The sequence below is a fragment of the Myxine glutinosa genome, chromosome 4 (genome assembly GCF_964187855.1).
Source record: "Myxine glutinosa chromosome 4, kmMyxGlut1.1, whole genome shotgun sequence".
In the NCBI taxonomy this organism is placed as follows: Eukaryota; Metazoa; Chordata; class Myxini; order Myxiniformes; family Myxinidae; genus Myxine; species Myxine glutinosa.
The window spans coordinates 162179423-162195551 of record NC_136264.1 but is presented as its reverse complement, the minus strand read 5'-3'; the positions used below and the strand labels follow the sequence as shown (position 1 = coordinate 162195551).

General features: G+C 44.3%; 1 protein-coding gene across 1 annotated transcript in view; it reads right to left on the bottom strand.

Annotated features, from left to right (window-relative positions):
• The window catches only part of FIP1L1 (factor interacting with PAPOLA and CPSF1), a 108581-nt gene that overhangs the window by 21936 nt on the left and 70516 nt on the right, over positions 1 to 16129 (bottom strand). Inside the window, exon 13 of the mRNA XM_068113932.2 lies at positions 11399 to 11456. Within this exon, the coding sequence (XP_067970033.2) occupies positions 11399 to 11456 (58 nt within the window). The remainder of the gene's footprint in view (positions 1 to 11398; positions 11457 to 16129) is intronic.

The following is a 16129-nucleotide window of genomic DNA, read 5'->3' as shown; positions in this document are numbered from 1 at the left end:
AAATAAAATCCACCCAGATCTTGGACTATTAGACCTGTCAGACATGTCAACGATTAACGACATACCTAATCTAATTTACATTATAATGCCCTTAAAGAGAGGTTTTGCGTTTCTGATTTCCACACAATCTGATAATAGGAGCATTATAATCGACACATGCAAAAACCTTCAGAGATCCATGTTTCATTTTCTCCATAAGAAATAACATGCCCCCAACTTTTGTTGATTTTCGAACCCACTAACATATGTCATTTTTTTATTTCAGGTGAGGCCTATGCTTGATTATGGAGCATGCTAGCGGGGTAGCTCCTGACCCTGGCAGGAAGTGTATCCTCCATGTGGGAAAAGCAGATGAGACCACTGGCAACATCGCACCCATCACTGAAGACCATTGGTCATCCATCATCAATGTAGCAGCAAGGAGGAGACAAAAACGAAATTTTGTCACATCCAAGTACTACACGATAATTCAGTCGCTGCCAGATGAATCCGACAGTAGCCATGGCTATCACGTGAACTGTTACAAAAACTTTACTGCCGTGCCACGTGATGATACAACAGAAAAAACCCAGACACATGCATCAAGTGAGAAGACCCTGCGTTCATCATGTGATTTTACCCCGTCAACGTCTACCTCGGGTATTTTCCCACGCATTTGCCTGTTTTGCAAGAAAGCTAGGAAGAAGAAGGGTGGTAGAGAAGAACATCTTGGTGAATGTGAAACTCTCGAAGCTGAGATAAAAATAAAAACTGCTGCAGCTGATAAAAAGGACAACAGCCTTCTTGGACTGATCTCTGGTGTAGACTTTCGATGTAAAGAGGTTCGGTACCATCACAGTTGCAGAAGTACTTACCTTTCCAATGCACAGTCTCTCCATAGGCCTACTGCTATTGCAGGTAGCATTTCTTTGTTAGGTTTATATGCTTACATCGAGAAATCAGTTATATTTGGCAAAAGGCCTGAACTTCTTACATCCATCTTCACTCGGTACCAAGAGCCTTGTGAAGACGCCGGTGAGACTCCAATTTCTACAGCCAGAAATTTGGCAACAAACTTACAGAATAAATTTGGTGACATAATTAGGGTAGAGTGTAAAGATAGGGCTAGAAAGGCAGGGGCCATTGTTTATCCCACAGGTTTAGGTGAGCACCTTATCCATACAGCCTATGATTATGCAGCATCGCCTGAAGCTCTCATTCATAAGGCTGCCTTACTCTTGCGTAAAGCAATCAAACATGCACAAATCACACCTCTACCTGAACCTCCCACTCTGCAAAACCTGTATGAGGGTGAAGTTACTGTCCCAGATATGTTGATCGATTTCTTTCAGGTCTTGTACGGGGGCCCCAATCAAAACTTGTACACTCCAAAACTCAAACGCCGTGCCTTGTCCTCAAGCCAGGATGCCTTATTCGTTACTCAAAGGGGGAAAGTAAAACCAGCCAAACAGATAATTCTCGGAATGGCAATCAAGTCTATGATTGGTAGCAGGAAGCTGATTGAAATGTTGAACAGATTTGGCCATGTTGTCAATTACCACACCATTGAGACACTGGAGACATCCTTAGGAGATGCCATTCAGAGTACGGAGCAGACCTGTCCGGAGGGAACCCTTCTTGATCAGGTGTTTGGTTTGGCGTTCGACAATTTTGATGAACTGTCTGAGACATTGTCAGGAGCCGACACTCTTCACGATACAATGGGTATCTTGTATCAAAATAAAGATGTGGTAGGGACAAGCAGACCCGTTAATCAAGTTGCGCCAACAACATCACAGCCAGAAAAAGTATCAAGAAAGAGAAAACTGCATGTTCGGGAACAGCCCCTTGAGCCATACCGTAAAAAACCCCGAATGGGCACATTTGATTATGAAACCACCGATGTTGACAACCGGCCTGCTAATCGGAAGCTAGCTCTAGACAAGGACCTTGCATGGATGATATGTCATGCCTTGCAGATGGCTAACATTCCCATGTGGGTAGGATTCAATGCTTTGATATGCCCAGACACAACTCCAGAACAAAATGTCTTGTATATGAAAAACTTGAACAAGCCGATAACGTCGCTTGATGTTATACAGGATACCCTAATCACCACACAGAATTGTGCGCAAGAGTGCGGTCAGCAGTATGGTGTTGTAACCTATGACCTCAATGCTGCCAAACCTGCCATGCAGATTCAGGTTACCGAGTCGCCCAGGTTCGACAAGGTCTTCATCATGCTTGGTCCATTCCACATAGAAATGGCTTTCTTTAAAGCCCTAGGGAAACTGATCGATGCATCTGGTGGCCCAGAAATGCTGCGAGACACAGATGTCCTAGCTGCTGGATCCCTGAATGGTTTTCTGAGTGGCAAGCACTTCAACAGATGCAAACGGTTGCACCCGATACTGGCCTTGGCATTTGAACTGATACACTTCCAAGCATTCCTTGAGACATTTTAAGGCAATGATGAAGTTGAAGATTTACTTTCAAGGTTACAAACAAAACAGGATGAAGAGACATGGACACAAATAGAATCATCTTCTGCGTTCACAAGATGTGTCACGTCATACAAGGAGTATGCTGTCCAAACCCGATCAGGGACACATGGACCAACTGCCCAATTCTGGATGATTTACATCGACTTTATCCACGACTTCCACCTTCTGGAGCGAGCAATTCGAACAAACGACGTGGACCTGTTCACTCATGCACTAACACCAATCATACACTTGTTCTTCGCCACAAACCATGTCAATTACTCACGGTGGCTCACGAAGTTTCAGTTGGACTTGGTAAACATGGACAGTACTCACCCAGGACTTCGTTCTATCTTGGAAAACGGTGTCTTTACGGTTAAAAGGACTGACAAGGCATTCAGTAGATGCCCAGTAGATCTTACACTGGAACAGACAGTAAATGCCGATTCTGCATCCAGACGGATTGGTATATCATCCATGACAAACAACTTCAGTGCACGTCTTCGCTGGATGTTAACCAAGTCCACCAGAGCAGCAATTATATCAAGGGCATTAGCAATGACCGGACTATCTCAAACGGAAGACATCACAGCTGAACTCCGCCCAGCCCGCATCAGAAGGGACACAAGCGATTTGCATAAGGTTGTAAACCAGATAAAAGACTCATGCAATCCATTTAAGTACACTGAAATATCGGATAGGCTGTACAACATCAGCACTGGTAAGGCAGCGACAGATTCCATCGACATGTTTGCTGGCCATCCGGGAGAAAGGACAAGCCAGATACAACGAATTTGTTGATGCCTGCATTGAAGATCCAAATCGGTTTGAACGGCCAATCAAAAGGGAGAAGCTCAGAACCTTCACGGAAAATGGCACAGTAAATAAGCGTAACAGAGACAAACGTGTTGCATCACTTGTGTGCACTCGTGACCTTATGGGACGCCTGGTTGTCATTGCTTGTCAGAGAAAACTTGATTTGAAACATATCTTTTCATATCCACTGACACCGGTTCCACTGTCCATGTGCAGCACAGACGGTTGTATGGTCAAGACAGAAAAGAGTGGCCTTCTGGAACTGTTAGACAGCAAAGTTCCCTCTGTCACACCAAGCTCAGTTGATGCCTATGTGGTTGATGGTATGTTCCTGCTACATGTTCTTCCACACCACATTCCAGGAACGTATGGAGCCTTGGCAGCCGGCATTTTAAGACAAGTCACCGCTCTCTCCCGTGGAAGAGTGCATCTCATCTTTGACGCATATCCAGTCCTATCAATAAAAGACTGTGAAAGAGCAAGAAGAGGTCTGGATGACACAGACAAGAAAGAATACGCCATATCTGGACCTGAACAGCACCGCCCGAGAAATATCTTGGATTGTCTAAAGTCAAGATCATTCAAAGAGCAGCTACCAAAATTCCTGGCAATGGAATGGGAGGCCCAGCAATATGCAGACATAATTCAAGGACGACTTGTGTATCTCTCGTATCTTGGAGCATGCTACCTTTTCTACGTGAAAGATGGGAAAGTCATGAAGGAAGAAGTAGAGACCTTGAAAACCAATCATGAAGAAGCTGACACCTTGATCTGCACTCATGTTAGTCACATTGACAAGGAAAATGCGAAGAACATAGCGGTCAGGGCATCAGATACAGATGTCGCCGTCATTCTGCTGTATCACTGCAGGCAGTTCAAAGCACATATTTGGATGGATGTTGGGACATCGGGAAGGAATGACAGGCGATTCATAGACATCACTGCAATTAGCAAAGTCTTGGAAACCCCACTCTGTCAAGCACTAGCTGGCTTCCATGCATTTACGGGATCAGATTACACATCTGCCTTCTTCAAAAAAGGAAAGAAACGTCCCTTCAAAATTCTTGAGGGTTATAAGGATGCTCAAGACGCATTTGCAGAGATGGCAACGGACAACTTGGGATTGGATTCAGTGGAAGTAATCATGTCTTTCACTGCAAGAATGTATGGAGCCAAGCCAATTCAAGCACTTTCACTCAATGCACACCGCTATAAAGTGTTTCAGAAGACATATGCACCAAAGGCCACAGCGAAGAATCCTCTTGAGAACCTTCGGGGCATCGATGCAACCATGATACCACCGTGTGAAGCCGAGGTCTCCCAGCAAATCAAGCGTGCATCATTTGTTGCCAAAATGTGGGCGGATGCCAACAAAAAGATGATATGTCAACAGCCAACTGCAGAAAATGGCTGGGAGGTTCAAGGGCAAGCCTACGACGTCATATGGTTTGATGGACCACAGATACCTGGATCTCTTGTTCCTGATGAAGGAGAAACTGAAACTGATGCCGAGGATAATGACAACTTTGAACCCTGCTCTTCTGATGAGGACATTTTGCAATCCGATGAAGATGACGAACAGTAACTCTTAATTTCAAATCTCAGATACAATGTATGTTACACTTACAGGAGGACAAGGCACTGCAAACAGTTTCCAATACGTTTTCTAACATTCTAAACACTAGGAATTCGTCGAAGGATGCATTCAGTGTTTGGTTCTTGTGCAGGAGTGTTTTGTGCTCGAGTTTTAGGCCTACTTAATTTTCCAGGTGTTATCGATGTACAGTGTACAGTAGTTGCCATTTAACTTTCCAATCAGATTGAGAGGGTTAAATGCCCTGTTCTTAAGTGACCTCCGCACCACAATTTTTTTTCTTAACTTGTTGTTTATTGATGAGGGGGCCATTCTCTATACATTTTGAATCTGGTTTCAGTTTTGTAGCTTACATGTCAAATAAAACTAGTTCAAAGGTCATTCAGTCAAAATTGGCATTTTTGACCTGTTCTTAAGTGACCTCCCAAGCACAAATTTTATTCTTAAGGTGGTGCTCGTTGATTAGGGGACCGTACTCTACATTTTCCATGTGGTTTCAGTTTTGTAGCTTACATGTCAAATAACAGTGTAAATAGCCATGGGGTACATTTTTAAATGTTTTCGCTGATTGAAATCAAAGGAAGTGGTAAGATTGGAAAAATTTCTGCTTCTCATGTATCTCACTTCAGGCTCCACTGATATTGGTTTCATTGACAACGCCATGTGTGTATCATGTGGCATGTTGTAATCAAACAGTAATTAAGAGCTGGAAACCCCTATTCCGTGACCTTTGACCTCTTCTTAAGTGACCTTACCACCACATATTCTGTTCTTAAGTTGTTGTTTATTGATGAGGGGACCATTCTCTACATGTTGTATGTGATTTCAGTTTTGTAGCTTATATGTCAAATAAAGGCCTAATTAGCACTAATTAATGTTGTTCTTAAATGACCTCCCCACCAGAAATTTTCTTCTTAAGTTGCAGATTTGTAGTCAGTGAAGATCACCCTACCACATGGCATATGAGTTGGTCTTGTAGTCTCTATGTCAAATAAAACCAATCTGGGGGGTACTTTGAGTGGCGCCCCCTACCCCACCCACCGCTAGCTGCACTTAAGAATTGGCTTTCTGGGGTCAGGTAAGCTACCTGTACCACACCAGCATGACAAAGCTTTTGTAGTTTCCATGTCAAATAAAATCCACCTAGCTCTCGGACCAAACTTCCTTCTCAGTTATCTTCTCTGCCGGTCCTAAAACTGGGTTACTCTCTATGTTGCCATCCCATTCATTCTCTGTATTCAACAGCATTTCCATATATCTTTTCCATCTTCCTTTAATTCCATCTGGGTCGACAACGATTTGTGCCACTTCATCCTTCAAGCAACTCACCCCCATCACATCATACCTCTCTTTCGCTATCTGCTTTGCAATCCTGAATACTGCTTTCTGACCCTCTTCCGAATCCAAACGTTCTCCGAACATTTTCCTACATGCCTTCTGTGCCTTTGCTACCTCTTTCTTTGCAGCCTTCCTGGCTGAAATAAGGCAGTATAGCAACAAAACAAAAAGGCAGGAAACATAATCTGTTGTTTGTAATGATAAAAACAGTGTGGAAAACAATCGTTTTAACAAGGTTAAAAATCAAGAGATGGCTAGCAAGAAAAGAGGACGACACGAGACAACAGCAGGTGATCATCCGTAACATTAAAATAACATCCAGAAAATGCTGGATTAATATATAATGATTCATAATGTCAGAAAACCATGAGTGATGAGCACCAACAACTTAATTATTCCTTTATGTTAAGACAGCCAAAACATATGGGAGGAAAATGCAATGTGTTCAAAAGACAACACTGGTCAAACAAGTCGAACATGTCTCAATCCTGACAAATCTCACACTCTCACGATGTCTCTCCGAAAAGAACATCTGGACAATCCTCCCATCGACTTTCTCAACAATCCTCTCCAAGAAGTTCTGTCACTCAAGCTTTTGGGTCTCACTATCTGCCATGATCTTTCCTGGGAAAACCACATTTCCATGCTGGCCTCCAAAGCCAGTCGCCGATTGGGCATCCTCCGTCATGCGGTCCATTCTGGGCTCCTCTGAGTTCCTCACCACATACAAAGCTTTCATCCACAGCTTGATGGAATACTGCTCTCCCCTCTGGACAGGTGCACCTGCCTCACACATCAGTCGGCTTCACACTGTTGAAACCAAAGCTTTCAGAATCATTGGTATCTCCCGGGATGAAACTAATTCTGAGGGCCTTTCACTCGCTCACCGCAGGCAGGTTGGTGGTTTTTGTCTTCTACCGACTCCTCTCCAGCCCTGCTCCCCCAGCTCTGTCCCCAAATATTCCTTCAGGACGCGCATGATCTGCCAGCAACCCTCTTCTGGTGAAACTGCCAAAATCAACTCTCTGCTCACCTTCACTTTCATTCTTCTTTTTTCCTGCCTCTGGAACAAACTTCCACACTCTCTTCAATCCCACTCCTCCCTCCAGGTCTTTAAAACAGCTGTTCACCACCATCTCTTATCTTCCCCCATCCAAAACCTTGATCTTTTCTACCCTTGTTAATACACCCCAAATCCACCTTTTTCAAATTCCGTTTTCTTTCCTGCAAGTCCTCATCGTGTCCATATTGTTTATCCCATGTACTCCACCCCAGCCCTCTCCCTTCCACAGATATCCCGATGTCCCTGTTCTCCACTGTTGTTGTGCTTCCCTCTCTCTCCCAGTCCCTCTTGTCTCCCGCTACCTTTATTATGTTTGATGTGTGTTTCTGTTTATGTTCTTGTGTTTTATGTGTTAGCTCTTTTATGTGTTAGCCTCGACTTTTCATACAAAACAAGACCAAAAGTCTAACAGCGGCGTAGCCGGCCTAGTAAAATATTATAAACCACAAACACACATGATTAGCTTTTTAAACAGTCGCTAATGGTGTTTATAACATTAAACAAAGAAATTTGGAGGAATCCCAACATCCATGAGGTAAGTTTTCCTCACAGAACTGAGCAAAGATCTACTGCAATCTATATACCCCACAATGGTTGGAGGTGTGCTCATTTACCAAGCAGCTAGCAAGCGCTTGCCAAGGAGCCATTCCTTAAGGGTTTTGACTGTTTGACTGGAGTGCTTGCTCGAATGCTTAAACTGCTTTGATGATCTCTCCACAATAAACTTGGTAAATGAACACACACCCAATGTTCTTGAGACCCAACCATAGAGAGACTGTAATCTATATACCCCAAAGAGGAATGACCTTTCCTGCCGCTCTCAAAGTGAGCGGGTGTTTACGCCGTAATGTCATCATATACGTATTGACGTAGCATGACGGCCGGACACAAAACTTCCGCTACTTTAATGTATATGACTAGCTGAATGCACCCGGCGTTGCCCGGGTTGTTTTTGAATGAATTTAATCTTCTGTACATAGGTCTGACGCGAGCCCAGTTTCAGTTAGTGCTCAACGATTCCTTGTTCTTTCTTCTGTCGGGCCCTGCGAGAGAGAATTTTCAAAGCATGTGTTGCAATCAGTCAGATATTCCTATTAAGTGCATAAGTTGTACTTCAAGAGAATTTCGGAAGAAGAAGAAGAAGATTTATTGCGAAATGGGCTCAACCCGGCCGAGGCGGCCTCGACCGGCCTTGCCACCTAGCCTATAACCTGCCCGGGGCCCATCCCGACATTTTTTGTTTCAAAGGTTTCCTCCTATCTTTCACCGTTCAGGAGATTAGCGCGTGCAGACAAACAAACAAAAACTTTCTTTTATATATATAGAAGATATATATTTAACCTCCAGTAACGTTGCAGTCACTACAAAGGGATTAGTGTTACGATTAGATTTACTATAATAATAACGTTACGTTATTATTACGAAAATTACATTATTTTTTAAAAAACCGAGGTGAATTCCTTACTTCCGCTTTTACACCGCTTCAATCCATCAACTTTCCATTCACGACATTGGGATTAAAGTGTTATGGTTATATTTACTATAATATTGTTACGGAACCCAACGTCGGCCTCTGTTCCCCTTATCGAGGGGGGATTAATCCCCTCGTCTCTGACTGACCGACGGGGTCCCTGACGCTGCCCAGCTACCTCCGGAAAGGCAGGTGCACAGCCCCGTTCGTACCGCGGACAGATGTTAATTGCCGAGCGGTTTTAGCAACCGTGGCACGAACTATTAACAAGGACTAGACCCGATCCTTGAACGTTGGCCAAATCGTGCCACAGGTTTTCAATGGGGGAAAAGACAAAGACGAACGGATGTGAAGAAGAAGACGAAGGTAGGAAGAACAAGACCAAAAATAACCAAGGAGAAGGAAAGATAATAAAATAATTTACAGAAGAAGAAGACACAGTGCAATTATTAGCTTCTTTTATACAGTCTTACTTAACCCAGGACAGAACAAAGACAGACTACGAGCACACTTACACGGGGGATGATGGCAGGAACGAATGCTGGAGGTGGATAGCTGGAGGGAGACAAGGTCCACGGGAACTGGGTCACGGTCGGGCCGGGAGCGGCAGCTCCGTTCCTCCGCGGCCACGGTCGGCACCGCCGTCAACGCCCAAGCTGCGGTCGTGCGAGCTGCCGCGGTACGAGCTCCGCCGGTTCAAGCTGTTGCTGCTGTTGCTGCTGGTGGAGTCAAAGCTGCTTGGTGGAGTCAAAGCTGCGTGGTACGGCTCGTGGTACTGCCTCTGGACTCATCTGCCGCATCTCTCTCTCTCCCTTTAAAGGCTTCCGCGCGCACTTTTATTGCGCCTGGGGCGATCAAGCCGCCGGCCTCCAGGACACGCCCATCGGCGAGCTCGCCTCGGCCCTGATTGGCCGCGAGGGCCCACCGATCCCGCCCCCAGAGGAGGCGTTGGCAAGGCCACGCCTTGTTCCTGGCGCTGGGCTGACTCCTCCCACCTTCAGCTCCGATCCGACCGCGTGCTCAATGGAGTCTTGCAGCGAAAAACACGGTCGCAAAGCAGCAGCGGCGAATGCAGAAACCCGCCCAATGCAGTTGGCAATTGATGACAAAAGGGGAATGTGAAGGGAATCTACCTTATTTGAATTCGGTGCAATGGAGTGTTAATTAATGGAAGACAAAGCCTTAATCTAATACACATAATAAGGAGATAACTACTGAACAAGGAGGAAATCTATGATTTGCTACGTGATTGTATATGGAATAACTACGGGCACGACCTTTGACCTTTATACACCAAATGGAGGAAGGAGGGTGATATTTTACAACGATCTTCATTACACTTACAACCATAATAAAAAAACACAACAATTCTCAAATCCACAACAATATTATTATTATTATTATCATTACGAAAACGATACCACTGAAACTATACCACTGTATTAAGAAACCTGGGTTTAATTTGTCTGAAGCGGACAGTGAGTCACAATGCCTAAGGCCTATACGCACTGTATTGTTGGAAGAGACATAACGCCGATGCTTTCGATATTTGATGGTCATTTTAACAATCGGTTTGTTTGCGTTTCACACTGAATAAAAAACGTTAAGGTGGAGCATGGCGATTGTGATATATGACAGGTTCGACAATATGTTCGGCATGAACGGCATATAAATCAAAATGGCGGTGCGTGGAGAGTCAGCTGCAGCACCGCCGTAATGACATCAGACGTAATCATATCACCCTGTCATGTGACCAGACTCTCAGCTATGATTGGTATATGTTTGAGGGACATACATACATACATACATACATACATACATACCTACATACAGACAGACGGACGGACGGACAAACACTGTTCTAGACAGCTCTGCCCTATGGGCTACGCCGTAAAAATAAAAATTAACCAGGGGTTCCTAAACGTGATAAATAAAACGTTCTTCTCCCAAACGAGTCATGAAAACTAAATCCTTCCCAGACCAAACTTTTGTTCACAAATACCCCTCTTGTACCGGCAGCTACACCCGCACACACACATGTACTGTGAGATTGGAGCACTTAGAAAAGTGAGCTGAGACAGCCGATAAGGTCAGGCAGATACCCATTCTAAAAAGCTTCCAAAAATACATCCACATACTCCAAACCCCTTTATCGACCATGCGTATGTACAATACAATTCCTCACTGGCCGAGCTTCCGTACGGCAAAACGACTCATTGTCGAAGTGTCCGTATGCCAAGACTGCCAACCGACAGATATCTGTTCGCCAAAACTGCTCACCAACCAAGCATCTGTATGTATGTCAATGCCTATCACTGGCTGAGCATCTTTACACAAATCCAAATCCATTCAGAGTGGTCATTCTCATGCAATCCCAAACCATGAGACGTGAGAGTGTCTCTGTGATTCTGATATCAATCACCATCCAAACATCCATATAAACATTCAAATACCAAACTCCATAAGCAAATTCAGAAGACCTCACCAACTGAGCCTCCATACACCAATGCAAAACTCCTCACAAACCTAGTCTCCGTACCTTAAATGTCAACAACTTGCCTCCACCCAGTGAAACCTTGTCGCAAATCTGGAAATCATTTCTGGAAGAAGAGGCATACAACAGAAACCTGGGTACCTATGAGAAATTGCTTTACCTGTCCACTGCTTGCAGCACCATTGGTGGTGGCCCAGGCATTGGGGGTGGGAGGTAGCCTAAAAAGAAAAACAAAGTGTTCAAAATTAGCACAAGCTTAAAGTTGTTGTTGTCGTTTTCACGCAACATTCACGTAACAACGTACCAAACGTATCTCACCAATACATTTTGTTAGGGCACTTGTACAAGTGGTTGAATGCAACACCATGTCCAATAGGCCGAAAGTTGTTGGGGCCTATGTTTGCAATGAAGAGCTCAAAGGGAGAACAAAAACGACTGAAATCTTATCATGAGAACAAGTGAAGAAATAAATTGATTGCTGCAGTAAATTGGCAGCAATGGAGGCCAACCACACCATGTGACCTTATGTCATTAAACTATTATGCTCCACTGTTGCCCCAAGGCAAGTAGATTTTGTCTATTTTCTGTACACAGGGTCCCATGATATGCTGTCTGGTGACAGGTTCGATCTGTCTTGAATAGGCAATTCCAGAAATACAGGCCGGGGAGGAACAGAGGTTTACCTGCTCACAAGTCACATTCCTGTATACCATGTTGCATCCAGGCTTTAACTACACACCCCTCAGAGCCAAACCTCTTAGGAGCTAAGTACGTTTATTACATTACGAGGAATGCACGTAGAAACTAGAAACATCACAAAATGCAAAGCCAATTCGCGTTCTTTCTATAATCTTGACTTAATGAAAATGACGGCAAAAAATTGTACGTTCTATTCATTTGTGTTCTCCATATTCTCATGACATGGGTTTGTTGATCTGGAGAAAGCATTCAATAGGGTTCCACGTGAAGTAGTGACATGGGCATTGAGGAAGTTAGGAGTGGAGGAATGGTTGATCAGAGTGGTGATGGCAATGTACAAAAGAGCGCGCACAGCTGTAAGGACGGGAACAGTGGTGAGTTTGAGGTGAAGGTGGGAGTGCATCAGGGGTCGGTACTAAGTCCATTACTATTTGTAGCTGTGATGGAGGTGCTGGCTCGGAACGTAAAGGAGGGTTTACCGTGGGAGTTGTTGTATGCAGATGATCTGGTGTTGATTGCAGAAAGTATGGATGGACTGAAGGAGAAGATGAACAAGTGGAAGGAATGTATGGAGACGAAAGGTCTGAAGGTGAATATCGGAAAAACAAAGGTGATGGCAAGTGGTAAAGCATGTGGTGAGGTGGAAAGAACTGGGAAGTGGCCATGTGCTTTGTGCAGGAAGGGTGTCGGAGTGAACTCAATTCAATGTACAATGTGCGCTGAGTGGGTTCATCAAAAATGTAGTGGTTTGAGAAGGTCATTAACCAGTGTGGCAGCTACATTCATGTGTAAGGTGTGCACAGAGGGAGCTGCAGCTGGAGGAAATGTTGAGTTGGATCTTGGAGACGGCGTGAAGCTGGAAGGTGTGAAAACATTTTGTTACCTAGGAGACATGCTGAATGGAGAAGGTGGATCAGACTCGGCAACGGTTGCTAGAGTGAGATGTGCATGGAAGAAGTTTCTGGAACTGAGTGGCGTGCTGACGAGGAGGCGAGTGTCGTTGAAGCTGAAGGGAAAGGTGTATGCTGCATGTGTGAGAAGTGTTATGATTTATGGGAGCGAGACATGGGTAATGAACGTAGAGCAGCAACGAAGGCTGGAAAGGGTGGAAATGCGAATGGCTCGGTGGATGTGTGGAGTATCGTTGAGAGAGAGGAAGACAAATTATGAATTGCGAAAGATGATGGGAATAGAGCCTGTGATGGATGCTGTGAAGAGAAACAGTTTGAGGTGGTTTGGTCATGTGTTGAGGAAGGATGAAAGTGACTGTTTGAGAAGAGTGATGGAAATGAATGTGGAAGGAAGTAGAGGACGGGGAAGACCGAGAAAGACTTGGCTAAAGATGGTCGAAGAAGAAATGCGGGCAAGGGGGTTAACAAGGGGAGATGCAGAAAATAGGGCAAAATGGAGAAGATTGTCATGGGGACCGCAGGGCTAACCCCTGCTCTTGCAGGGAAAATGGCCTTTAAAATGCCTGTTGTTGTTTGTGTATATTCTCATGACAAAGGTTTATTGAAGATTTAACGACAACACTTCAAATGGTAAAAATGTTATGGCCTGGATAAACACACTGAGGCTCAATGGTAAATAAACACTGAAGTGATAAAAAAAAATTGGGTGTCTCGCGCTTGGTGCGTTGTGGAGGGGCTGATAAGGGCTATTTATTAGTCAGTGTGACTTTAGCGCAGACAGGATGGCCCAAATCCATCCATAATTTTTTGATATATCCTGCTATGTACCGTTTTTGGTCCTATCTCCCAATGATGAAGAATTACTTTTAAAATTCTAGGAGCCGAATCCGAATCTTCACCAAAATCTAATCATTTCGTCCTTGTCACATACGCTACCTCTCTGCCAAATTTCGTCGGAATCCGTCCACAACTTTTTGAGATATCTTGTTCACAAACGGATAGACAAACGGACAGACAGGGGTGAAAACATAACCTCTATCCACCTTTGGTGGCGGAGGTAAAAAATTAGGAGATGGACAAACCAGCGCAACAGGTACGATTTGAACTTCTGGCACTTCATCAAACTGGCAGAATGACAATACTTTCAGGTCAATGTTAAGTTTGACATGTTTAGCCAGTTGCATAAAGTCTCCAGAACACGAAGTGCTACCACACGGTACATTACATAATGGGTGTTTTGACGTTTCGACATGGCAAAATAACGAGCAACAAAGACAACACTCATTTCGTTCCAACTAATAGGAGGCATGTTCATTTCATACGACGTTACAGCGCAGACTACGGATTCGTGCACGGACGCTGGATGTGCAACAATACAGCAATTATTCCCTTCTCTCAGTGCAATTTAATCGGTTACTAACTCATGCTGCCAGCTTTAAAATGCATGCTTCATTACCAAATACCCCACAGAGTTTGGGAAAATTAGCTCAAAAGGTAGTTATCGAATGGCCTTGAGGAAGCTACAAATTAGTAACATACTGGGTCAGAGCAGAGCATTCAAAAACATTTTCTGCGCTCTCCACCCATCACTAAAAGCTTACAAGTGCGTGCATTACAGAAGCAAGTGCTTAATTTCCTTCCCATTATCAGCTGGTAATTGATGGAAACCCATCATGTCTGATGTGAAAATTGCCCTCCCCATACCATTCCTCACATTCGGAGGACCACTATGTGCCATTTCTCATTGTATATTTGAAACACAATGTGGTTTCCCTACGTGCAGGTGGCCGTTCCTCCTGTGGTGCAAATGCAGTTGAAATCAGGTACCGAATATTATTCAAGAAGCATGGACTCCAAATGGTGATTGGTGATCATCGCAGCTGGTGAGCTTATTGGGGAACCCCAACGAGGAAGATTAAAGAATGCCGCAACATTTGCCCCAAAAAGGAAATCATCAAAAACGAGCAACCTTACATTGAAGCCGCAATGCAGGGATCCCAGGAAGGTCTGACAGAAAGGACCCTTCTTATGGCATACCAAAGGCAGCAGAATGGAGAAGCACTTGGCAAGAACACACTGCAGTAATCTGCTTTACAGCGAAGTGAAGACAAGGAGAAATCATCAAATTGGTCTTTTCATGAAACAATCAGCCTCATTTGAGAGCATTAAAACCATTACGAGAGCAGTCGAAGTAGAGTTTACAAAGCAGGAGAGATGTATTAAGAGCAAAGGAAGCAGGGGACGCCATCTCGCGAGCCAACTTGTAACCACCAGCCACGCGCAACAAGTACAAATGGCTGCCAGCACACAATATAATGGCTCGAGTAAATGCCGCTCCTCAATTATATAAAAACAGCTGGCTTAGTAGCCTCGTAACTTTCCTCTGTAATTTTGCCAACAAAAGACATCAATTTTCCCTTTCTATTTGTGCTCGTTTTCACCACTCCGGGAAGCATTTTCACAGCGTTTTTGCACTTAGTAGGCTGGCGGGATGGTAGGCAGTCGGCACTCCACAGAAGAAAAATGGCACTTGCCACAATGGACAATGCGGTGTTCGGCAGCCCCGCAGAACCACACAGCCATACATTGAAAATGCTCCAGTTTTTAGCAACTCATTTGCTAACCATTGCATGGCAAAGCTTGAAAGATTCAGTTGAGAACTTTTTTTGTGAGTTGTGCAACATAACTGTTTTGACTTTTCTTCAAAACCGTTAAGAAACAAGATTGTTTTTAAGAACCGTGAGGATATCTCCAAAATGTGATATCTAAGACAATTAATCCCAATAAGACGTCAATGACAACAGAGTGCAACTCTGGGTGTATTACACCAGCGGAAGGTGGCATCGCATCATTGGATGGGGTCCAAAAAGCAACACTTTGTGGGGAAAAAAACTTCTGCAAACCTGATAGGTTTGGCCAACGGACAGGTGCATATGTACTGACCCCAACAGTCATATGCTTGTTTGTGGTTGTTCTTTTTGTATTACAAAGCTGAGGCTCGTGGAGGAGCTAGAACAAAGAATGGATCAGGACATAACAGAACAAAAGGAAAAGGAGGGGAGAGGGTGGAATGGAGGTGAGTGGGGGGGATGGCACCAACAACGTGATTGAGGGACAAAATGGAGGGACATTTGGACAAATAAGGGACGTCGTGAACAATTACAAGTAGGGGAGATGCACGAGATGGATAAGATGTATGCTGACGCAAATTATCATGAAGGAAAAACTGGAAAATTGCAAAGAGGTGGGCTTACGAAGGTTAATGGGGTAGAAAAGATCAT